Below are 25,740 nucleotides of genomic sequence, written 5' to 3' on the forward strand. Positions count from 1 at the left end.
CACTTTTTATGTCTTAAGTCTTGGCTCTAAATAGCCAGATTTATCTGCTAAGCTGTGGTGCTGTTGACATTAATACCTGCCTAAACAGTTAGTACCCACTGAAACTGAGCTGGAGTATTCATTTAACACATTTGTTTTGGTGTAGCCCTTCCCTACTAATGCTGATCCTGCCTTTTTTTGTAGATTATTGGCCCATTAGAGGATGGTGAGATGTTCAATCAAGATGATTTTCATCTCCTTGAGAATATCATACTAAAGACATCAGGCCAGAAAATCAAATCTCAGATTCAGCAGCTGGGATTTGAAGAAGACCTGTGAGTAAATGTGAAGAGCCTAAAAAAAATTGCAGTATTTTGGTAACATGACTTTCTGCAGTCTGGAGAAAGCTTTATCAAGCATGCTCTGGATAGGTGCTTTAAACAGACATTATGTGTGTTTATATGGTTGAGGCTCAGATGTCCAGAGGGACAAGTGAGAAAGGAAAAGGATGCACTTTATTTGGTTTAAAGTGCTTTAGTGCCTTTCTCGTGCTCCGGTCTCCTGCAGGCATGGAGCTGTAACTGCATCCCCCAGGCTCAGGAGGCAGTTCTGAGGGTACCAGCAACCCCTGCTGCGGTACCATGCTCATAGTTCATTGCTCTTCATTTATCTGTGTCTGGGAGCAACCTGCTATGGCTGGTTCACCTCCTAAGTGAAGTTGTAGAAGTTGTGTTGGCTGGAGCCTCACTGACAAACAGCAAGAAAGTGCTAAGTCTGTAGGAATTTACTCTAGGACCATTCCAGTGAAGGTGAGACAATAAATGTATTGGTACTCACTGAGACAGTCCTTTGATCACAGCAGTGTGGGTGGCATCAGCCTGTTGCCTTATCTAAGGCAATTGGGAAGCAGATTCTCAGACTGGGGTGGGGGGGATACAGGTGGACTGAAAAATCAAGGAACGAGGGTGGTGACGCAGCTAAAATCATTCCTGTGCTGAGCTTGTGAAGTCTCATTCAAGATTTAGTTGACTTGGTAACAGCTTTACCAACCAAGAAGATATCTACATGCAGAGCAGAGCAGAGCTGTTTGCTGCTGTGGGATGTGCTACCAAGCGGTATAAGCTGCTGTGCATCATGACATTTATTCCTGAAGATGGGTTCTGCACCACACTACCTTTCTGCAGCTCTGCCTGGAAGAGAAGCCTAACTTTTCATTGATTCTAAAGCCTTCAGACTACATGTGGGTTTTCCCCCAGCTAGATCTTAACTGACAGGCCTCCAGTACGTCAGGGTTTGGTGACTTGTGTGTAGGATTACTACAGTATTGATGTAAAAGCAGAAAACACGAAACAAACTGAGACACTTGAGTGTGGTTTTTGGATGTCTGCAGTTCAGCTAAGTGCTGCATGAGGTATCCATATCAAAAATATTTTAGTCATGTATTTCACTGTGTGTATTATGGAATTGTGTAAACTACTTACAACTTTTTAAAGCAAAACAACAGGAAACGTAGAGATAAGAAAATGAAAATCACAGTTCTAGATAACTACTGCAAAAAGCATAGAGGTGAGGTAACGAAAAGAGAGTCATCTTCAGGGTCAAAAGAAGTGAAGCCTGTGTGGACGCGTTTGGGCGTGCACGTGGGCACCGGAGCTCACAGCTAAGGTGGCAGTTTCTCTCAGATTTAGAGCATTACATTTTTTCTGATGCTCCTGGCCAAGGAAGTTAAGCATGAGCTCTTTTCTTCAGAAATCTTGTTTTAACGGCATTCCAAACGCTTCTGCACCCATAGCTGTGTTGGGAATCAAAAAGAGAAATACAGATGATGGGGTAGAGGAAGAGGGCGTAGTTTAAACACAGGCTGGTTATGGACAGAGCAGTGGGGTTTGGTTTGAATGCTGCCAAAGTTGTTTGGGTTTTTTTTAAGAAGCTTTTGAAATGATCTGCTGCATTGGCAAACACTGTAGAACTTGGCAGACTTTGAAGAGTTTTTACATTTTCAAGATTAAATATGTTCTTAAAATACTAGCCTGAAGCTTGATGAGAAAGGAAGCGGTTGTCAGAGGTAATTCTCTTTTAACATTAGGCTGCCTCTGCCCCAGAAGTTTCTCCACATCCAGGACTGCTTCCTAGTTCTCAGAGTTGCAGTGTAAAAATGAGAAGACTACTATGAAACAAGGGTTTGGTCTGAAAGGCTTACAGGTCGGTGAAGTTCAGGAAAGCAGTGCCTGTAGCATGGCTGACCTCTGAAATACCAGCTGTTCAGTATTCATTAAAGCTCAACCCTTTGGTATCCTCAGTAATAAACTGGCAACCCGTTTAAACTAATGGTGCATTAACCCTTACGTGTGTTTAATTCTTTAGAGCTTGTGTAGCGGGGTAGTAAAAGTGGTAGTTTGTGTATCTGAATTCAGTTTGTTTTCTCTCTTGCTGCTCACTGGCAGGAAAGTGGTAACTACACGTTTTCTGAGTGTCTGTAAAACTTTCCTGTGCGTCCTTCTTTTCAGCGCGAGTGACTTGGTGATGAAGGTGGACGCTCTTCTTTCCGCTCAGCCAAAAGGAGAGGCCAGGATTGAGTATCACTTTTTTGAAGAACGATACAGGTATAGAATTGCTGGTGTTTGCTGGTGTGTGCTGTTCCCTGTCTTTTAATGCTCCATGGTTTTAAGTGGCATTAGCTTAAGAAAATAATAATAAAAAAAATAATAGTAGCAGTGGGGAAGTCCCCAGGAGTTCTCAGGACACAGTGAGATTCCAGGAATTTTGCCTGTTTACCTGTCTCTGCACACAAATATGTATTTTTTTCTCTATCTAGTTTCAGAAGACATGTATTAGTTAAGAAGTAATTTGCCTTCAGAATGAGATGGACAGTGGGTTTCCTATCTTTATCCAAAAGTCTGACGTTTTAACATTGGTTCTTCTTCTATTTAGTGCAGTTAAACTGAGACCAAAAGAGGGTGAGACATACTTTGATGTCGTGGCTATTGTTGATCCTGTGACCAGAGATGCTCAAAGACTCGCTCCGTTACTTCTGGTATGTACACAATGTTGTAATGTACGTTACAGCAATTCCAGAAATTTGTCCCAGTTCTGCAATTTTGGAACATTTGTCTTCCTGCCTGCCTGGGTGGTGACCACTGACTGACCTTCTAATGGCGTCTGAGGTGTGCACAATACATTTATTAGTGGAAAGACTAATTACACTGTACTACACACTAACCAGATGACGCTTCAATATCATCTAGACAGCTTTTAGTTTCACCTTTTTAACAGTTTACTTTGCAAAGGCTGTTCTTGAGGAAGAAAGTCTCTGCATCCCCAAAAGACAGCCTGCAATGTGAGGGGGCAGGTTAACCCTTCTTAAAATCACTAATTAGAAGCAAATAAAGAGAAGGGAGGATTGAGAATGCCCAGGTAACCTACCTCCTTGCGGTCACCTATATAAAGTGGCCACTTTCCTAGCTAACATCTTAAGGGATGTCTTTTTCTCACTGCTTTAGGTTTTGAACCAACTGATAAATATGAACCTAAGAGTGTTCATGAACTGCCAGTCCAGGCTTTCTGATATGCCACTGAAAAGGTAAGCAGGGCCGTGCCAGAGAGAAAGAAAAACCTGTTGGAATGTGCAAGCACGGAAACAGATGTCCTACAGACATCTCAGTAACTGCTTTGTGCTCTTCTATATAATTTGTGGGTAGCCTGAGCTGGTTTACGGGTTGGGTGTGGTTTTATTTAGATATAAAACCGTTAAATAACTTACTGATCTTAATGGGTGAGTCTTGCACATTCTGGTTGATCCTTGATGATGAAAATTCTGGCCTGTTCTAAGGTCAACACAACCTGTGCTGCTTTGGACAACGTCTCCTGTATGGTAGAGGGAAGAGAAAATTTGCATTAAGCTTCCTGGAGACGTTGGAGGTCTGGGAAAGCTGATGCCATCAGCAAGTTCAGTGAGAGTGAAATACTTGCCAAGTTTTACAGAAACAGGTCATAACTCTTTATTTCTCAAATTTCAGCTTCTATCGTTATGTTTTGGAGCCGGAGATTTCTTTCACGGCAGAGAACAACGTGGCTCCAGGACCCATTGCCAAGTTTCTGGATATGCCCCAGTCTCCACTGTTCACCTTGAACCTCAACACTCCTGAGAGCTGGATGGTGGAATCTGTCAGAACCCCATATGACCTTGATAATATTTACTTGGAGGAGGTAGGAGAGATCAACCTGTCCCTATTACTGCGTTTAAATGGTGGTCTTTTTCCAGGGCTTATTTTTGTTACAACGTTGGCCATAAAATGACTTTTTCAACTGATTAGCTCCATACAGCAAATGTCACAGCTGATAATAAGGTTGCTGTTTTTGAAACCCCTTTTTAAAATTCTGAAGTGAGAACTGTTCCAGTTAGTAAAGCCTACTTACTTTCCCTTGCTCTGAGAAGCCACCAAGCTGTCTTCACCTACTTGTTCATTTTCACAGCTTTTGTTACTGGCAAATGCTCTTGTGGCCCATGCTAGGAAATGCAGTGTCAGTGCAACAGGAAAACTAGTGCAGCAGAAATCCACTCAGCTGCAGAGGGTTTAGGAGCTCACTGCTGCTAGAACAGGCCTTGAACTAGACTGTTACAGTATTGATCTGGGCAGTGCTGCCCCCAACACAGGGATAAAGTAAGTAGGAAGGAAAAATCCAAGGGGGGAGGCTCAGGATGGTGCTTAGAATGCCTGGAGCATTTAAACCCTTCTCCAGGCTTTCAGTTAATTGGGTGCATGGGAGCTGGAAAGCTTGAAATGTGCAGTGGTATCAACCATTTGGTGGTTCATTTATGGCTTCAGTTAGGTTAAGATGAAAAGCAACAAAACTCCCACCCAAACCAACCAACCCAACCACACACCAACCACAAAACCCCAGTTTCCCAGGCTGCTAACTGGTACAGGATTAGCAATATGTCACTGTACAGCACCATGTTCCCAAACACTATCAGAAAGATGCAGGAGGAGATGAACAGTAACAGGAGCTCAGTGAGAACAGAACCCCAGCCTGCAGCGAGCACAGGGTGGTGCGGCTGTTGCTTCCGAGCAGCCTGTGTGTGAAGGGTCTGACAGCCTCCTACACACGCACCAGGCGCGTTTCTGTACTGCGGGAGTTGCCTGCCCAGCTGGAGCCTGAACTTCCCTCCAGAGGTGGTTCCTCTAGGCTGGGGTTGAGGCACAGCAGTGGGAAAGGTTGTCCTGCCACTGCCCATGTGTTCTGAGGGTAACCAGAGGGGTGCAGCCCCAGAGCCGGCCGCCTGGTGTCTTTTGCATATGCTGGGTTACATGTGAAATCACTGGCTTTGCTATATATATCAGCAGCTCTTCAAGGCCAACTAAATAATGACTTACTGCAAGGGAAAAGATAATGTGACCACCTCATCTGTTCTTTCACTGTCCCTTTTGGTCAGGGACACTTAACAGTATGCAGCTGTCCCTCTGAGAAGCTGAGCTCTCTGAGCCCTTTCTAGGTATTCAGTAAAATTACTCTGGTAAAATCAAGTACATTTAATTACTACGGCTGTTTTAGAGAGTCACTGAATCACTAACAATTTGCATTTTAGCACAAGTGCTGAATTCAGCAGCATCTTTTCCTTACAGGTGGATAATGTTGTAGCTGCAGAGTATGAACTGGAGTACCTGCTTCTGGAAGGACACTGCTATGATATTACTACTGGACAGCCACCTCGGGGACTCCAGTTTACGCTGGGAACTTCAACCAATCCTGTCATCGTTGACACCATTGTTATGGCCAACTTGGTAAGCATTTGACTGAAACTCCTTCCTGAAGGCAACAGAAAAATCTCTGGGGTTGCACTGTTCCCATTGGGACACCCTGAAGACTTTGTCACCTAACAAAAGCGCTAGGCCTTTCCATACTCCTGCCTCCTATGAGGAAAAAAAAACCCCAGTGATTTTCCAGTTCAACTTCTGTGGCTTTTCTCCTATTCCCTTATGGTTATGTTAATAAACCAGCTTACAAGTAACTATTTTCAGATATAAACCAGTGGGTCAAAACACAGGCCTGAAAACTTATTTTGTCTACACTTGCACTCTCTGGAGCAGACCAATACCCTTCTCTTGCTTTACAGGGCTACTTCCAGCTAAAAGCCAATCCTGGTGCGTGGACTCTAAGACTCAGAAAGGGCAGATCTGAGGACATCTACAGAATCTACAGGTAGGACAGTCTAAGAAATAATTCAATCTTTTTCTTGTGAAACTTTTAAACTAGGGAAGCATTGTAATATGTAAATCTAATGGTTCACTTGCCAAACTGCAGCGAACTGAACAGCAAATTGCATTTTGTGCTCAACAGGATTTGTGTGAGATGAAATAAATCAATTCATTTTAAAATCCCAATGTGTTCAAATACACATAGGTGTTATAGTCACACATCTCAAGCCCGTTTCACAGCACTGAGGCTTAATACCATGTAAAAGAATGTGTGAAAGAAATAAAGGATCTTTCTGCACTGTAGTAAGGGTATTTTACTGTATTTTCAGCCACGATGGCACAGACTCTCCACCTGAAGCAAGTGAAGTTATTGTTGTTCTCAACAACTTCAAGAGCAAAATTATTAAAGTGAAGGTGAGTTTAAAAACCAGTGTTGCTCCTAAAATAAAGTCCTGTATGTCTTATATGTGTCTAGTAATAAGCATTCAGGGTACTCACTAAGCCAATATTTTATCATTTACAGATAAACTTTACTCAACTGGTAATATATTTTCCATCACTTTGGTATAGAACAGATGAGAATACATTTAAAAAAAAAGATTCATTAATAATCTACTCTCTTAGGGTTGTCTCTCAGATAATGACATAGCTGAGAAGTTTGAGGAGGACAACCAGTTGATAAGTGGTGGTTGTAACACACCTGGTTCACACTTCTCCACAGGATTTACTTATGTGAGAATACTTCTGGGACAGTCTCCCAACTCACTGCTTGGCCTGTGTACCTGCTGCTTTGGAGTCTCAGTGGCCAATAATGCCTCATAGAAACAGAAAGTGTGCGTGGGGGGGGGGGGGGTTGTTGGTTTTTGCAGGGGCGTGGGTTGGTTGGTTGTTTTGAGGGTTTTTCTTTGCCAGTCTCCAACATCAAGGACGGTCACTAAACACCTCTTAGCAAAGCAATTTAACCATCTAGACTAAAATGCCTTTGGTGTCTGAAAACAGCTTTGGAATCTGCTCTGAAAATGTCAGTTCAGTACTGAGTGTTTCTCCTGACTGCTTAGGTTACTGTCAGCTCCCAGGACAGAATTCAAACGGACACAAACAGCCAGTGTCACAGGAACACTGCACAGCTGCTGGCTCAGCATGTGGTTCTGCTCACTAAAGACACTGTTTGCTTTACAGGTTCAGAAAAAACTCGACATGATGAATGAAGATCTACTAAGTGATGGTACCAGTGAGAATGAATCTGGATTTTGGGAATCTCTCAAATGGTAAAACTAATTCAAAAGTAACCTGCAAGGCTCTTGAAAGGAAAACTATTTCTTGATAGACTTAGGTCTGGGATACTCTGTTCCCCAGCCATCTATTACGACTGCTTGAATTTAGGTCTTGTTACTCCTTCTCTTTCATAGGCCCCCCTCTGTTTCTAGAGAATGAGCTACTGCTCTGCACCTGCTTCCCCCTCCCTTTCCCCGTGCTCCTTGGGAGCCTGAAAACATTGCTCGTTTACAGAAGCTGCCCCTCCACCTGCAGTCCTTCAGTGGAATAGGTGTTCCTATATAAGCTGTTGGGTCTTCCACGTGTGTGTCTGCAGTGCTCTGCCTTGCAGGGGACACCCTGACCAGGGTTGGGGGGCCAATACCAAGCCCCACACTCAGTGTATTTAACTAACACTGGAGCAAGTGGTGATCTACTGCACTCTTCCCTACGTAGCTGGGCCCTACTGTCTTGTCCTTTACATAAACACGTTTGTCTTTTCAGGGGATTCACAGGAGGACAAAAGAATGAAGATGTGAAACAAGATAAAGATGATGTACTGAATATATTCTCTGTGGCTTCAGGACACCTGTACGAAAGATTCCTACGGTTAGTTCAGTATTTATGATCTGGGGGTCTCAAAAAGTAGACGTGCCTGACTTTCCACAAGGTTAGAATTTGCAAGAATATATATAAAACAAAAAACCCAACAGCTCAGAAATCCTCTAGGCTTTGCATCTATTGTATTAAAGGAACTTATGTCTGCATAACACGGCTAAGTTCAAAAGAGCCTTTGTTTAATACATGGTATGCTGCTGCCCTAGAATTTTCTCACTACAATATAACCAAATACATTTTTATTGTTAAAAAGTTCTAAAGTAAGTTATAGTTGTTTTGGAGAAGACTCTGAACTTGTTTTCAAAAGACTAAAACTGGCAGGCTGTATATGCTCTGACTGGTTAAAGCATAGATTTGGGGGGGTAGTTACAGATAAAATTGAGCAACTTGCAATAGGCTGAATCTACCTGCTGCTTCATGCATGAAATCAGGACCCTGACACATAACTGCAGTTAGTCTAATACTGTAAACGTGCAACCTGTCATCTGTTACACAGCTGATTGCTAGTGGGTGGCTGCTGTTCCTATAAATGCTTTTTTTTTCCCTTTTGATAGCATAATGATGTTGTCTGTGCTGAAACATACTAAGACTCCTTTAAAGTTCTGGTTTCTGAAGAACTACTTATCGCCTACGTTCAAGGTTTGTTACCAATTAGAAATTCATTCTATCACGGGGAAAAGCTTAATAAATGAAAAAAATAATAATTTAAAGTTGCAACTTGTGCATCATGCTGCAGTGTAAATGTGTGAACAGCTACCTGTCTGCACCCCTTCTGGCTTGACAGAGCATCCTATGCTTTATTATAGGACTGATGCCTCTCTCTTGTAATGCACTTTTCCCTGCAGAGGAACAAAGAACTGAGATAAGCTACTTTTTTCCCCCCTCCCTCTGCAGGAGTTCATCCCATACATGGCAGAGAAGTATAACTTCCAGTATGAGCTTGTCCAGTATAAATGGCCACGCTGGCTGCACCAGCAAACGGAGAAACAGCGCATCATCTGGGGCTACAAGATCCTCTTTCTAGATGTGCTCTTCCCACTAGCTGTTGATAAAATCCTGTTTGTGGACGCTGATCAGGTAACACAGAGGTTGGAATTACTTCATCTTCTCTCTTTTTCTGTCGGTCTTTTCTCTGACTAGTATGTTCTTGAATACAATTGCTGTATTATTGGCAAGGTTGCAAGTCTGAGCCCTTCAGAGGCGTGACTGAGGTCGATGCTGTAACTGTCCCATGCTTCAGCGAGTGCTGGGTTTTCTGCCTGCTCCCACAAAGACTGGTTTTGTTGACTTGCCTTTACTTCTGTCTGGTTCCTCATTCACTCACTGTGATTCCAGCTAGTTTGCCAAATAGGCTGTTTCACCCTTCCCTTTTTCCAGTTCTGTCTGTTCTCCCAGTCTGCAGATCACTTACCACCTATGGTGTTATTCCTAAATCACCAAACACCCTCCCTCTCCCAGCCCCCTGCTTTTGGCTTGGCCAGATTTGTGTGGCTTTCAGAGGAGCCAGAAGGCAGATCCCTGTGCCCAGAGCCATGTCCTGCTGCAAAGCAAACAGGACCTGTAAGGCTGGCTTTGTGCTCAGTGCCCCCACGGTTTGCAAGTACAAGATGCATGTGCAGTGAGAACTGCCAACACCACATATGAAACAGAGAAGTTTCATGGAATTTCATGAAATGCCTCAGGTGTTCTGGCACCTGTACCGTATGATCCTGTCACTACAACTAAACTATCACCTAGGATCAATTTCCAGCTATGTTGTTCTCATTTTAGACAGTTTTTGCTCTGTTTATAAAGGAGTCTTAATGCCTTTTTTCCCCACCAAAGTGTTATTTTTATAGTATTACTGCTACAACACCTGTGTCAAAAAGACATTAAAAAGCCTTCCTCCCTGAAGGGTTTGCAAACTTTCAAGAGGAAAGAATATAAAGGATCGTAGTAGGGTTCATGTATAGTGAGAATTTTTGCTGCTTACTAAGCAACAATTTGGTGCTTCAGCTGTGAATCCAACCCCTATCAGATTATTTTAGGCTGTATTTTAGTTGCTGCAGCTCTAAGGGCAGACAGTACCTTTTGTGCTGCGCTTTTGTACTACACAGACATAATGGAACTGACTGCAGAGTGTAACAGATAATTCTTCCTTTAACTGTTTCTCAGTTTGAATTAAATCCCAACCCCGTTTCCCTTCAGATTGTGCGCACAGATCTAAAGGAATTAAGAGATTTCAATCTAGATGGTGCTCCATACGGATATACCCCGTTCTGTGACAGCCGAAGAGAAATGGATGGCTACAGGTTCTGGAAATCAGGATACTGGGCGAGTCACTTAGCTGGAAGAAAATACCACATCAGGTACTGAAGGCTTTGTGAGTTGTTTGTTTCTAAGTAGAGGGGGAAGGCTTTTGCTACTACTTAGATTTAGCTGAAAACTAGTTGAGGTATTCAACACTGCAGCGAACCACTTTGCTTACTGTTGCCTCTTTAAGGTTCCTCTGCCTGTGGCCCATTTGAAGCACTAGGGACACTGAAGTTACTTTCAGTATGCTACAGCTTTTACAGATGAAGAACTGAAGTGTTAACTAACCAGGCATCTTCATTTGTTAATAACAAATGTTGGAAGAAGGGACTGCATGACAGCAAAGCTAAGATAGATTTGGTGAAAATCCCTTTTCTGTATGTGCCATGACCCTGTTAGAGCTGCTTTCCTGCCTTGTGTTGGGCAGTTCGCTGTACTGCCCAAGAGATTGTTGTAGCATATTTTATCTTGGGGTCTAGTGGGGCTACAGTATGTTACCCATTGGACAAATGTCATTCCTAATTGCACCCTCTCCATATAGTGCTCTCTATGTTGTGGATCTGAAGAAGTTCAGAAAGATAGCAGCTGGAGATCGACTCAGAGGACAGTATCAGGGCCTCAGTCAAGATCCCAACAGTCTGTCCAACCTCGATCAGGTGCGTTTTTTACCATGGATTTGTTTTATTTCACTGGGCTGTGATGGGAGGTTGGGACCCCTTTCCTGGGCAAACTTCATTCACAACCCGATGCCAGTGGCGTGCCTGTTATACCCTGCTGTCACCTGAGGCAGGTATCCATAGCATCCCCTGTAACTGGTGGCTGGAAACACTGCCCTCCCCCTAACAGCTTTGAGACTATCGTGTTCTCCAGTGTACTCCAAGGCAAATATGTAACACAACTGTGTATGTGTTCCTGGAGGTACACAGCTTCTGAGTGCTTTACTGTGGACTAGTAACATGGAAGTAAGGCTTGTATCCTGGTGGATGGAAAAACATAATGGAATGGCCTTAATCAATTAAGCACAGTCTTCCAAACTGGTCCAGCACAGGTTTGATACTGGATTCATATTGGTGCTTTAACAGTGTCTACTAAATAACTCATTTCTAACAAAAAAAAAAAAACTAACAGTTGTAGTGTGCAGGGTTGCTTCCAAAGAACTTCGTTTGGAATGGGACGAAGGGTTGAGCCTTCCTTCTTTATTGGCACTGGAAAAACCCTCTGAACAAAAATATAAACTTTTTAATACTGTCCAGCTGGGGGGGTTGTTTGTCCCACCCTGTAGTAACTGCTACTAACTTTTATACTTCACAACAGGACTTGCCTAACAACATGATCCACCAGGTCCCAATTAAGTCACTCCCCCAAGAGTGGCTGTGGTGTGAAACATGGTGTGATGATTCCTCAAAAAAGAGAGCAAAAACCATTGATCTGGTAAGTGCAGCACAGCTCCTTCATTCTTACATTGCAATAAAATAGAGTGATGAGGTTCAAGGGCACCAAGGTAGGTTCCCTACCTCAGATTAATTACTGCATCTTGCCCTACACTGTCACTTAAGTGGTTTCAGCACTTCATTTTTTCCCTTTAGCTTCTCTATTTCTTGTACCTGGAGCAGGGTGTTATTATGACTTTGGAAAAAGACTACACTGTACTCTAGCTAAAATTCCAGCAGGTGGTATTCCTCACCACCAGCTTGGTTCCACTGGGGAAGCATACCTCTACTGAGTAAATACACCTCATTTAGGCATGAAGTGTCTGACCAGCTGGTATGTTTTGTTTGCAGTGTAACAACCCAATGACCAAAGAGCCCAAGCTGCAAGCAGCGATGCGTATAGTTCCAGAATGGCAGGACTATGATCAAGAAATCAAACTGCTTCAGAGTCTTTTCCAGAAAGAAAAAGAAACAGGAACACCAGCTAAGATGCCAGGACAACACACACATGGTAATCTTTGACTGTGACTTTCTTCCACCTGCTTTTAAACTGGGGTTACATTGCACACTTGCTTGCTGTAAGCTTGGCTTGTGTGGGGGTCTGTTAAATAATCTCTGCAGTTCAATGGGACAGAAAGGCCTTGCTGAGGGAGGCTGGTGCAGCTTCCCCAGGACTAAAGCTTACAGAGCAGAGCACTGTCACACATTCCCAGATCTGTTACAGACCCTCACTGTTCCACCAGTTTTATGAGCTTGGCCTTATCTTAACCCATAATTAAAATGCTGTGATATGCAACAGGCAGAAATTGTTCTTCAGTCACTGGTAACCTTGCAAGGAACATGTCTTGGGGTTTTCTACACTAATTTTCTAACCAATCTGCCAATTAAGGCACCTGGAAATGGAGTACTTAAGTTTTTTTTTCCTCTCTTCTACAGATCCAGCAGCACATGTGGAATTATGATCCGTGGAAAAAACCTCAAGTTAGACTGTTTCATAGACAATTTTTATATTGAAAGCTAGTTTTTTCCAGTATGTCTGCAAAACTGCTGAAAAATTGAATGGGATGATGTATGCATTTTTATTACTTGCCTCTGGGTTAATTTCTGCATATGAAATAGGATCTGGATTGCTGGAATTAGCGTTACTGTTTTTTTTGCACCTGTGGTGGAGATGAAAGAGCCCATGATGGAATTTAGCATTTCAGACACAAAACTACACAATCCACTGGAGAAGCTGCAGCCTGTCCCTTCAGCTGCTGCTGCCATCACCACTGATGAAGATCCTGTGAGCCTCAATCGGACTTGAGAGCCTGGAAACTGCAGACCCATCAAGTCAGTGGCTACAACTTAAGTCCTGACCTCAACTGCTAGAGGTAATTTTTCCAGGTAACATTAGAAGGCTCAGAATCATGCCTTCAATTCAGGATTTTATCTGCAAGTTTTCAAACAGTCAGAAATGCTGCTCAGATTTGTTCAGTATACCCTTGATTTTGTAACAAATACAGAGTGACTTCAATTTTCTATTTCCCATCTTCATTTACTGCCCAACTTTTAAAGGTTTGACTTAATGTAAAACTACCACAACCTGTTGAGATGCAAAATACAAATGCCTACAGTGAGCAGAGACTGAATTTGTAAGCTCAGTTCATCCTAGCCCCCTGACTTGAATCAAAGTGCCCTCCTTCCTTCCTGCTCAACATTTAAATCAGTCTGCAAACGTGGCAGGGCCTTACTGTTGCTGTGGTTCACTGATTCACAAATATTTTTTGTTCATGAAAAAAATCTGTGGAAGCTTGGAAGTTTTTCATTGTGTACATTTCATTAACTTTATTTTTCTTCAAACAGATGTTGTCACTTCAATAAAAACTTTGGAGTTCTTAGGTCTTGAGCTGTAGTTCACACACAGTCCTTTGATCATCTTTGCTTGCACACAATTACAGTCCTAATTTGATTTTGGGGCTTCTGAATGTTTTACCTGCAGTTGTTTGTGTTCTGTCCACAGACAAGACAAGGTCTTCCTGCAAGGATTCCTGACCCTGGGCTGAATTTATCATATTAATCTCTATTCTTAAGATGATATCACAATTCGCTGTTATGTTCATAACAGAGGAAAAAATCCTCAAGCCCCCTTTCCCTCACTCTGCAGGATTATTACCCACTCCCCAGAACACTAAGAAGTTGAGGAGTTGAAATACAAGTAGTAGTATTTCTAGTAGTACAATAGAGCTCCCTGTGCACTGCTTCCTTAGAAATCTAGACTGGAATAATTTCTTCCTCCCAGGTTTTTATGCAGGTAAGTGTTCTGTGCTGTCAGTTTCACACTGAAGATAATCCTGACTTAAGATACCCTCCTAGAATCACTGCATTATACACCCTATGGATGGTTTGGGGGAATCAAGAGATATGGCAGCTGTGATATTCACCCTGTTCAACAGCACAACTGAACAGCAAAGCAGCTCTTCTCCAGCCAGCTTGAGAAAGGGTCCAAATCACTACCCCAAACTCTTCATAATCAAAAAAGATACTGATATAAATAGTGGGGTTCCCTTAACCACACCTAGCTGGCACTGCAGCCAAGATCAGTAACACTGCTCCTCTACTTCTGGAACTATCAAACAGGGTAACTCTAGAAAGGTAGGGGAAAGGACAGTTTATAATCTCCCCCTCTCCCATGGGAAAGCTATGCAAACACAGGGCCTGGACACCAAACCCTAACCTGAAGGACTGGACTATACCCTACTAGTTTTGGTGTTTCCACCACCTGGTGTTTGAAATTCAGCCTCCCTGATACTCTGTGAGCTACAGGTGGATTATCCTTCCCCTCAACACTCTCCCCATTACAGATAAACAGACATAGCTAGAGAGGATATTTTTCTAGTTTAAACCAATAACATGCAAATTCCATACATACTACGCTAATTAGCTTATTTTAAACAGATAAAACAGCACAGGGAAGACTGCCATTTCTGTGTTCTGCTACAAACCACTCAGGCCTCTTTGGAGCAGAGAGGATGATGCAGGATGAGGTGGGTGGCAGTGGCACCCCACAGGTTCATCCAGGGATGGGCAGGGGCAGAAGAGGAGAATCACTTAGTATGATGGAAATCTGCTCAAGCCCACAAAACAAGACCCTCTACTCCCTGAAAACATCTCTGGCTTCTTACCCCACCCCAATTATTGGAAGCCAAAAGAGGGAGAATAAAGTAGCCTCTTGAATTCAGCCCAATACTTACAATGCCACATTCAGAGTTCAATACAGAAAAATAATTTCTAAATGAAGTGTCAGCTACAGAATTGTAATTTTTAGTTATGCTCCTCCACTCTAATAGTTCATGTATGCACTTCAACACCCACACTGCATAGTTGTTTGGTTTTTCATTTTAAATTATAACATCCAGCAAGCTATAGAGAATATTTTTGTTCCCTCTGATTAAGGGAGGCCACACTCTTCTGCTCAGCTCTTGAGGGAAAGAAAAACAACAAAACCAACTCACAGTTGATATAGAAAGAAACCAGAAACATGTGCTGAGAGATTTTGTACCTTTTGTAATACTCCAAGAGTCCTGTACCTTCTCTCAAGTGCATTATAAGGTGCACAGGGTACAAATCATCCTGAATGTGAACTACTTCAGTTTTTCCTGGGAAGCCACTATTTATCTGCACACCAGAATAACAATCCTGGAGGAGAAGTCACTTGCTTGTAGCACACAACAGGGCCTTAAAAGAAAAATCTTTTGACAGCTCCATCTAAAAAGAATCTCAGAGTAAGATGAGATTACTGAAATAGATGCTGCTGATCTTCCCACTGATGGACCATTCCTAGTAAGGCTGGTAAGAGAAAACAGAAAATGGGAAGTACATAGATCAGAACAGCATTTTGGATCCCTCAGACTGGAAAGGCCACTTCTGTGGCCAAGCAATGATGCTGTTAACAACCCCTGCACACAAGCAGCTTGTCCTCTTGGTGACAAGGTCACACTGAAGGGTGCCCAGTACTCTATTTTAAAAGAAAGACATTACTGCCTTACTAGAAAACAAATAGAGAAATCCTGAAAAAGTATTTCTCTGCTTTCATTTAGCTATTGGGGATGGGTTGTAAAGGAAGTTAAAGGGGTGGGGCATGTACAAAGCAGTAAATAGCGACAATCTTAGGAACCAAAACTTGGGTTTTTTTAAAATATAAATTGTTTTGCATATCCAAATCTTCTGTAATCTGTTCAAGAATATACTGTAACTTGGTGTGGCACTGAGACACATACTGACCCCAGATACTGGGAGTTATTCTCGACTGAGTGTTACCTGAACTGAGATTACAGTGGGTTTCCCACTACAGTGGCAACAGTGTGCTCTACCATAATAAAGCCTTTTCTGTTCCTTACCTGTGCCTCTCATGTCAGTTATTTGGGGTCTGATAACTGATGTTTTCATGGAGCTGCTCACAGTATGGCTGTCACTTATTTTTGTACTCAAGTGCTGGATACAGTTGAAAACCTAGAAGGGAAAAGTACACAGTTACTCCTCCAAGCCTATCTTGTCAATCATAGCACCAATCAAGTAGCCCCTACACAAGACACTCCTGTTAAAGGAACAATAGAAGTATTTTACATTTAAGATATATTTGTATCTTTTTTCCCAAGTCTGCCTACTAATAATTAAAAAAAGCTGCTTCTATGTCAGTCTTCTCCATTTGACTAAGTCTGACACTGATACAGTCATAATACACATTCAAAAAAAGTTACTGTCTCTCAAATACTACTCCTAAATGCAAAGATGGGTCTGGGGCTCTTCTCAGAGCTGGGAACAAACTCACTATTTAGAAAGGCCTCGTCCCCAGGGCTTAAAAGCAGTGGCAGAGGGAGCCCATGCCTGTCTTCCATGCACACGCTGCTCAGCCTGACAAGATGCCCTCTAGATGACTGCTCTGGCCCCAGTCCTTGTCCAAAACACTTGGCAGTGCCTGCACACACACAGATCCCTGCAAATCAGCACACACCAGCACCCTCAGCTGTGCTCTGGGTGCAATGTGCCTTCCTGTCCTACCACCAGTGACTCCAGGCCTGCACACAGCACTAGCACCCCTGCAGTTCACTCTGGGTTTAATCTGCCCCCAGCAGACCCCTGGAGCACACAGCAAAACAGAAAACCCCATAAACCAGTCTCAGCGATCACAGGGGCTTCTGGTTGGGAGTTCTGGCTGAGCCTTGACAAGCTTCTCAGGTCAGTCCTGCCGCTTGCACTTGGCAGTGAGCTGAGAGGCTGTGAGTGTAACAACAAACCTCACAACTGGGAACCAGAAAGAACACAGAACTCTCTGGTCTTGTAACTCCATCCAGCAGCTGTTTGGTGTCTCCATCACACCCATCACCAGCTTACAGCTGTCCCAAAATCACGTTCAATTACTTTGACAAGTCCAACCTGATTTGCAGTCACCACAGAAATGCCTGAAGTGCACCCCAGGACAGGAATTAAACCTGTGCTCTCTGGAACCAGAGACTTGCTCATCTACTGTCTGCAGCACAGCCACTGCCAGTGCAACATAAAGCACGAGGCTCCCAAACCCTGCTGCTTCCCCACAGCAGCCCTGAAGTCACCACCAAAAGCTGTATTGTATCCATGTATCCAAGGTATCCATGATGCTGTATTTACTCCTCATGCTTCCACCTCAGCTAGCTGTGAAGGTGTACATACACCAACAGTGAAGCCTACCCACAAGGAAATTCCTCCCCATCTGCTTTGCCTTCCTCCTCCCAGCCATATAACATTTACCCAATCACAGGTGTTGCTAGTGCACTACACACTCCATCTGTTTCGATTCAGACTGATCTTTGCTGACTTGAAGATAACTAAAGACCTCTCCCCCACTCTGCCTTTCTGTCTGCAGCATGCATGCCAGCTGCTCGCTGCAATCCAGATAACTGAGCAGCATTCCCTCATCAGGAAACTCGAGGAAAATCACTTCTGACTACCAGGGTTTATTGCTGACTAGACTTCATTAAGATCCTTGCTGAGACAGACTGCCTTGTGCTTGGAATACATTGAATTTGTTCCTTATTAGCCAGCTTGGGGCTTGATGAGGAATAGGAACAGTGTTTCTTCTCCGTGAAGATCTGGAATAAAGACCTTTGCAAAATACTTGATTATGGCTCAGCAGGGTCCCCTTCCACTCCTGGGCAGCCCAGCAAACACACAATAAGCAATCAAGCATTCTGCTGCTGTACTGCTGTTACACAGCCTGCCTCACCACTGCTGTGCCTGAAGGATATCCAGCCCGCTGTGCCTGTAAGCATGTGGAAAGCACCCTAGCACCTGCTGGAAAGTCCCCTCTGGACACTACCACTTAAAAAGCCAAAAATCCTCATGACTGGCCTCTTCCATCTCCTACAGATGGGAGGGGAAGGACTAAGACATACACCCACCTTTAAGAAGTTGCAGCTGGTAACTCAGCTGATGGGGAGAGGGAGTGCTACACAACATGTACCCCGTTACCAGCTCGCTGGTCTCACTGCGGGTTCATCAGAGGCTGCTGCACTCACCCTCTGTGTGGTCACCTCATGGCATCCTGCCTTCCCACTAAAAGATACAACAGAAGAGAAAGTTGTCTGCTTTGTTTGATTAAAATTAATTCCCAACACTGAAGCCACACATCTTCCCCTCCCTTTCCTGGGGAAGGTTTCTGCCATCCATACTTGTCTATTTCTCTTCTCTGCTGAAAAGGGCAGGTCTCAAATCTTAAGACTCTCAGTCTCCAACCTTTACCTGTAGGTGTTTATTTACTACAGTCAATACACAGCAAGAACTTCCAAAGCTAAAGTATTTCCTTCAGACTGTTTGCTTGGTTGGGTTTTTTTTTTAAATGTATTTATTTTTTTAATAAAGAAAAGGAAATCTTGGCACCAAAACTGGATACACAATCCAAGTATTTCAGGATCAATTTCATCAACACTACACAGAGAAAACATGTTTGCATGCAGTGTATTTCTGTACATCCACACTCATTCTACTGAGTGTTTGCCTTTTATGCCATCAAGCACCACAGGAGGCTGCCTACCCACCCCAGAGTTTCTCATGAGCTGCCTGTCCACTACAATCACTAAAACCCTTTTTTGACTCAAGAATACAGTCCCTTATTTGTTGGAAGCCCTCGTATTTCTTATTCCTAGATGTGTAATTTCATATTTGCCTTTCTGAAAAGCTTGTGTTGCTCCCCTCCAGAAAGAGGCCCCAAGAAATCAGCGTTGCTGTGTGTGTGATTCACTGCTGCTCAACAGCTGTCGCCACAATTGCTTCCAGACCTCTGCAAAAGCCCTGAGCAGCACACACCACTGCAGAGGAAAAGAACCTCAACCACCTATTTGATAGGGATTCCCACTGACTAAAACTCTGCTAATTGGTTCTTAATCCTTTTAAACACATACTCAAAGGATATGCTGTGTAGTAATGCTATTTTGGAGCGACAAGGTAGGCTGTTGTGAAGCATTTATCTACATGCCCAGCATTGCTATTAAGCCCAAACCTCTATATTCCTCAAAGTCACACTTGTTTGACAAGAATTATGTCCCACGAAACCCTCTCAAGGCACTGATGTCCCAAGAGCTTCCTTCCCATTTCAGAGAGATGTCTGGACATGTAACCTGGTGCTGTGCTTTTATGGACAAAGTGCCTTTACCATCCACAGTTCAGTGAAAACTAACAGCATTGGGTTGGTGATTTACCCACTCATCTCCTCACACTTTGTAAATACCAGCTGAGTTCCCCCTTTAGAAAGAACTTAAAATATCAGCTGCTTAACATAGTGCCTCATGCTGAAGATATCCCACTACCATCACTGTCTAATTCTCTTCACATACAACACACATGTACCTAGTGAGTATCCTGCTTTTTATTACACAATTCCTCTATCTTCACCCAGGAACAAAACTAAACGAGTTAAGAATATTTTTCCTAGTGTTCTGCTTCTTGTCATTAAATTGAACTGCATTTAAGATGTGTTCAAGATTGTGTGTGTCTCTCCTGGGTAAATAAGGCCTTATCTGTTGCTATCCTGGCAGCCACAGAGGCCAATTAGCAGACATGCTGACCAAATTATGCTCCTACCCAGGAATGTGTCTCCAGCTCTGAATGCAGGCACCTTGGCAGGCTTATATGGGAAAACTCCTCGCTGCTGTTCATCTGTCCAGATCTCTGTTAAGAGCACAATGCTTTGTTTTCACAACCCATTTGACTTGGGTGTTTCAAAAAACCCTCAAAAGAGATGGACTTTTTAGTGAGACTTGTAAGAGGCTTTCACCCTCTTGAATATCTTGCTTGTCCCAACAACATTGCTGAGTGCTGGCTTGAGAGGTGCCACTCAGTCTAGTGCCTTGATATCACACCTACTGTTCCCTGATGCCATCCCAGATTTAACCAGATCATCTAAAACAAGTTCAGCTGCTTATTCCTTCATCTCACTGCTGGGAAACTGTTCAAATCTCACCACACTGACAGTGACAGAAATCATCTTCTAGTTGCCCACCTAAACACATGGTAACTTCATGCTCACTTTTCCACTCACACCAGCATTAGCTTTTAACCTCTACAGCTTTTTTCAGTAGCTGCAAGTTGATTTTAAAAGCTCTTCAGCAAAGCCCAGGTATTTCAGGGATGAAGGTGTCAAGGAAGGAGACATTAGAAAGTTCCCACTATAGGGACCCAGCCTTGCAACCACCTAAAAGCTTCCCAGCTTGTTTGCTCATTCATTCACTCACTTAAGGGTGTAAAGCTTAATACCTGTGTGTCAGAAAACAAGAGAGAAGCAGTTCTTACCAGTCAGCAGCTGCTCAGCACGTTAACCAAAGCACTGACCAGTGCACGTGGAACAGAGATGCTCCAAGAAACTCATCTGTTGCCAGCAAACAGTGCAGAACTTGAGGAAGGAATTAAACAGCTGCTTTAGATCCATGTCAGTATCCTATACTATTGCTAATTTGAAAATCCTCACAATAGGCACATTTTGTTTGTTACCCCTTTCTTGACCCAAGTTACACTGGGGTATGAGACAGGCAAGTCCCCCTCTCTATGTCCCAACCTTACTACCAGCAAGACTCATCACCTTCTGGTATTTAAGTGGAATTGATATAACTAAGCCCATTCCTAGGCAGGGATAAATTTTCCAGCCCATTTAACGTTAAGACATCCCTCAGATGGAGAACTCTACCTAAATAATTCATCATACCTCACATCTGTTTTGCTAAATTTGGCAATTCTAACCTGGAGAGAGCTTGAACAGTGCACATCTATGTGCAGATACACCCCAGTGCTCTGCTGCCAGGGCTGAGATGAGAACAAGTACTGAAGATGAAGACCACAAAAACTTGAGAGAATCCACAGTGCCTGCCAACATGTCAGATGTCCCAGCTTCCCTCTGTCTTCTTTCAACACACCCAGAGGAACAACACACACACTTTCCTGACCTCAAGCACTAACAAGCTCAGTATCCACACACTTCCCACCTTCCACCCTGCCCTGGGGAGGGAAAGCACAAGTGGTGCTAGAGCAGATGCCTTCCTGGGCCTTCAGAGGGTCTCTGGACAGAGTCCCCCTGGGCAATAGAGGAGGTGATAGCAGAGGGACAGCTACACAGTGCTCCCCCACTTACCCCTCCAAACCCCAGAGGATGCAGAAGTCTGAAGGTCCAGGAGAGCAACAGGAGACAACATATGGCTGAAGGGACTGGAGAACCACTGTGGGTACAGATATCCAAATGCAGCACAGTGACTGACTCAACTGAACTCAAACTGTGTCTCTGCAACTCCAGGCCACTGTGGATGGAAAAGAGGAGGAGCACCTTCTAAAGAAATTGCACTGAGGACTACTAACTAATGTAGACACTAAGAATATTCATTTTTCTCTTAAAAGGAGGCAGAATTTCCCACAAAAGGAGTTACTACCCTTGAGCAGCCACAGAATGCCAGGTCCTAAAAATAAATGCTTTTCATTTCCTTAGTTTCCTCACATCTGAGCACGATGCAGAGAGGAACCTGAGCTACAGCCCTTCAGCGTAATCCCACCGTGAGTATCACATTCCAACTCAAACCCAAACTCCCTTCTGTTTGGATCTACAGCTTCCTAAGACTGGGTGGGAGAGGGCAAGGAGTCAGTGTGCCTGGAACACAGCAGGGACCTACAATTCAGTGTCTTCCCAGGACATCATTTGCTCCAACCACTAGAACATTCCCAGGCATGCCCATGGAGAAGAGAAGAACTCCCATGCTTTCTCCAGCAAGGGTTCAGAGATGTCAGGCTCACTCCAAAACAAGTGTGCTACATGCTCTGAGTGTGTGCATCACACAGGAACTACAGGTAAATAATTCAAGTCCTACTGAAATCAGTAGCCAGGCTACTCTGATCACAGGAATCCAAACCAGAAGCCAACGGGAAAGAATTAATTCATCATCTAATTAGGAAACAAAACACAACCTTCTCTAACCCAGCATCAGAAGACAAAGTGATCAGATAAAACCAAGTACAGAACAGCAGAGATATAAACACAATGCAAAGAAACCCACTATTGTTCTAATGATGGACACATGACCTAAGCAGAGATACGTTATTTATTTCAACTATTTATGTCCTTTTTGATTCCCTTTTGGCTGTGCTTTGCTGGCACCAGTGAGTTACAAGGTTATTAGTAACGCAGAGCAAAGTGAATTTTGTCTTTCCACACAGCCCAGTGAGTGTTTATGTGTACACACAGACTACTTCAAACCTATAAACCAACAAAAAACAACCTGCAGGAATCTCCAGAGAAATGGCAAAGCTGGAAGCAGTCATTTGTGGATTTCAGTTCAGACAGCTGCCAGGAGGCACGACTCAAGCATCAGGGCTTTGGTTAGCAAGTCCCATACAAATGCCTCCTCTGCCATTCAGTCTTTGGGATCCACAACTTGGGGGAACATTTTCAACAAAAAATGAACACCCACACAAACCAGAGGATCCACCAAGGAGAAGATCCATCTTCTCCTATACCTGAAATGCAGTTTTGTGATGGCAGAAAAGCTTCTCAAGAATGCAGGAAGTGCCATTCACTTGCAGCCCCATTCCACAAAATACCATCCAGCTTCATATGAAGTTTTGGTGAAAAGAATCCCCAAAAACATAACCCAAGGTCACATTAGAGAGTGCCCCTTAACAGCACACGGTTAATTCCTGAGCAGCCCAGGATTTCTAACTTTCTAACAGGCAAAGATCCAACCCAGTATGGAGAACACCATATTCGTTCATAAAAAGGCAACATCAGGAGAGATGTGGCTCCTATAGGGAGAGAGCACTGGGACTGCCCACTATGCACCCAGAGTCCTTCCACTCTGTGATAACCCCCACACTCCTTGCTTGGGAGGACAGCTCAGGAGAACTGTGGCCCCAGCCCTCCACAGCTCCTGCACTGCAGCACCACTCAGAGAGCAGCAATTGTCACACCAGCATTCAAAATTATCTCCTGCTTTTCAGTCAGTAGCTGGTATTCAGTCAGGTTTTAATATCCTCTATCTGGAGTGTAAATCAGGACTCGTAATTTTCTGTGTATAATTGCCTATGAAACTCCAAGCTGTCTGCAGTTGCAGCTCTTTACTTGGGTGAAAGAGAGTACAACCTTGGAAAGCTTTCTACTCAAAAGAAACTAGCATTCTGTACACCTATAAACACTCACCTCAGAATATGAGGAAGTTGGGGAGGAAAGGAAAGAGAAGTCCATCTGGAGATCATAACAAATTTGACCACAGACAAAAAGTCAAGGATCAAAAGACCAAAAGAACAGAGTTTCTTTATATTAGAAAAAGTTGTAATTACCTTGTGTGAGAAACCTTGCAATTCAGGCACCCTAATGGATTTTGAGAGTTCATTCTTTCTTCTTCATCAGTGCCATCAAATCATTGTCTCTTCAAAAAGTACAGCTCATTCTCTGCTCTGCAGTTCAGGAAAGAGTGGTGGATTTACTGGGTATTTAAATAAAGTGACAATAATTTTAAGAAGTAGTTTTGTATTCTTCACACCCCAATAGGCTGCCTTTAAAAATACTTCAGAAAAAAACTTTTAAAGTTAGTAATACTTACTCTTAGGGGAGGTGTGGGGGGTGGTGTGACACTAAACATAGATTTAACAAGAGCCAGCTTTATACATATTCTTAATGAGACAAGTTCACAGGTCCACACACTGTTAACAGTGAGAAACTCCTAACCTTACCTTACTGTTAATGCAAATATCACTGATTGTGCTACAGCCCAGAGGGAGGCAAAAGTAATTCTCCTTTCCCATGAAGTGCAGGCAGTCACCAAGGGCACCAGAGCAGCCAGGGCTGGTTACTGTGAGGGTAACAGCAGGGTGCAAAGCAGAGCACTTCCCAATTCACCTGTGGCAGCATGTGCCCCAGAGGCAGTGCTGGGTAGGGCAAAATGACCAAATACCCTAGGACCAGGAGCACCCTGGACTCAGGCATAAGGAAACCAAACCCTCATCAGTGTAACCAGAACTGTGGCAAGAGAGAAAAACTCTCTGGAGGCTGTTCCCTCATTTCCCCATTTCTAACCCTCCTTCGGCATCCTTGCTGCTCCTTTCACCCTCCCACACCAGTTCCCACAACAGAAGGCAGCTCCCTTCCATCTCCTTGCCAGCCAACCTCTAACCCCTCACCTCTCCCTGGAGGCTTCCAGCCCCGAGTGAGCAGCAGAGCCAGACCAAAAGGCGATGCAGAACGGCTGGGGGCTCACAGAGGCATTTCGCCCGCACAGACCTCGTGTGGTGGCCCCAAAGCACAGCTGGGGCTTTCGGGAAAGGAGGGCAAAGGAGACCAGTTCCTTCCCGCAGCAGGTTGCCACAGCACAGGCGCTGTGCAGCGGGACGGGCCGTGCCCGCTGCTGGGCCGCGGCGCCCTCCCCAGCTCCGGCAGCGCCTCAGGCGCTCAGGCCTAGCGACGGTCCGCACGCCGAAGGGCCCCAGCCTGGCTGGCAGCGAGCGCGCCCCGGCTCCCGGCAAGGCCCGTTCCAGACAGGGGGATCGCTGGTGGGGCCCCCCTGTTTGTGGGGAAGCCGGCGCTGGCCGGTAATGCCCCGAGCAAGCGAGCCGCAGCGGCCAGCAGAGCCCTTCCGAGGGGCAACGGGTCTGGCGCCCGCAGAGCCCACGCGCGCAAACGCCGGCCAGGGGTGCAGAGCGCGTCCCGGCAGCCACGAGGAAGCCGAGCCGGAGCCCCAGCCCCGCCAGAGCCCCCTCGGGGAGCACGCAGGGTGCGGCTGCTCCCCTCTCCCCGCACACACCTTGGCAGCAGCTCGCACCAGCCCTCCTCGCGGGCCCGGGCGGCCCCTGACAGAAGAGTGGAAGCGAGAAGGGACGAAACTTACCAGCGGGACAGCGCCGCGGAGTGAGGTGATAGCGCTGCGGAGGGAGGCGATAACGCCTTCGCGCAGCCGCCGCCATTTTAAGGCCGAGGGGGCAGCGCCGCCGCGCGCGGCTGGGCGGGGTCGCGCGGCGCTTCGGGAAGGTTCCGCGGAGGCGGAGCCGGTCCCGGTCCCTCCCGCGCTGCGCTCTGCTGGGCCGGGGTGAGCATCCCGCCCTCGTTCCTGCTGCCTTCCTGCGGAGCCGGTGCGCAGCTTACCTCAGTCCCGCATCGTTTCCATGGGCGGCAACAACTGGAAGTAGTTCCGAGAGTGAAATAAACACGCGTGGGGGTTGCTGTGCGATTGCACGGTGACTACAGAGCGTGGCCTGCAAAGCTGCTCACTGCAGCGGCTACAGGGGAGAAAGGAGACAGGGCTGAGGGGAATGAACTTGTACAGGATGACAGGTTTTAGGGGGTGTGAGGGCTTCTTGTAACGTTGCTTCAAGTGCAGCAGTAGGAACAGCCAGAGCCTGCAGCTCCTGCTCGAGTATTCCTGCTCGAAACACCTGTCCCTACGGCATCAGGAGCCTGTTTATTTAGCAGAACACAAATCCTGTCCATCAGC

At 44.8% G+C, this 25,740-nt stretch overlaps 1 protein-coding gene across 1 annotated transcript in view; it reads left to right on the forward strand.

Moving 5' to 3' along the window:
• Positions 1 to 13,671, forward strand: part of UGGT1 (UDP-glucose glycoprotein glucosyltransferase 1) — a gene marked incomplete at its 5' end in the record, with an annotated part of 36,333 nt that extends 22,662 nt beyond the window's left edge. The window contains 17 exons of the mRNA XM_084267644.1: positions 184 to 314; positions 2,487 to 2,582; positions 2,911 to 3,013; positions 3,480 to 3,559; positions 3,996 to 4,185; positions 5,604 to 5,762; positions 6,095 to 6,180; positions 6,506 to 6,590; positions 7,356 to 7,444; positions 7,935 to 8,039; positions 8,603 to 8,687; positions 8,943 to 9,125; positions 10,236 to 10,396; positions 10,882 to 10,996; positions 11,655 to 11,771; positions 12,122 to 12,281; positions 12,707 to 13,671. Of these exons, the coding sequence (XP_084123770.1) occupies positions 184 to 314; positions 2,487 to 2,582; positions 2,911 to 3,013; positions 3,480 to 3,559; positions 3,996 to 4,185; positions 5,604 to 5,762; positions 6,095 to 6,180; positions 6,506 to 6,590; positions 7,356 to 7,444; positions 7,935 to 8,039; positions 8,603 to 8,687; positions 8,943 to 9,125; positions 10,236 to 10,396; positions 10,882 to 10,996; positions 11,655 to 11,771; positions 12,122 to 12,281; positions 12,707 to 12,732 (1,971 nt within the window). The 3' untranslated portion in view covers positions 12,733 to 13,671. The remainder of the gene's footprint in view (positions 1 to 183; positions 315 to 2,486; positions 2,583 to 2,910; positions 3,014 to 3,479; positions 3,560 to 3,995; positions 4,186 to 5,603; positions 5,763 to 6,094; positions 6,181 to 6,505; positions 6,591 to 7,355; positions 7,445 to 7,934; positions 8,040 to 8,602; positions 8,688 to 8,942; positions 9,126 to 10,235; positions 10,397 to 10,881; positions 10,997 to 11,654; positions 11,772 to 12,121; positions 12,282 to 12,706) is intronic.
• Between the last annotated feature and the right edge of the window lie 12,069 nt (positions 13,672 to 25,740).

The sequence above is a fragment of the Gallinula chloropus genome, assembly GCF_964237585.1.
Source record: "Gallinula chloropus genome assembly, chromosome: 8".
NCBI classification, from domain to species: Eukaryota; Metazoa; Chordata; class Aves; order Gruiformes; family Rallidae; genus Gallinula; species Gallinula chloropus.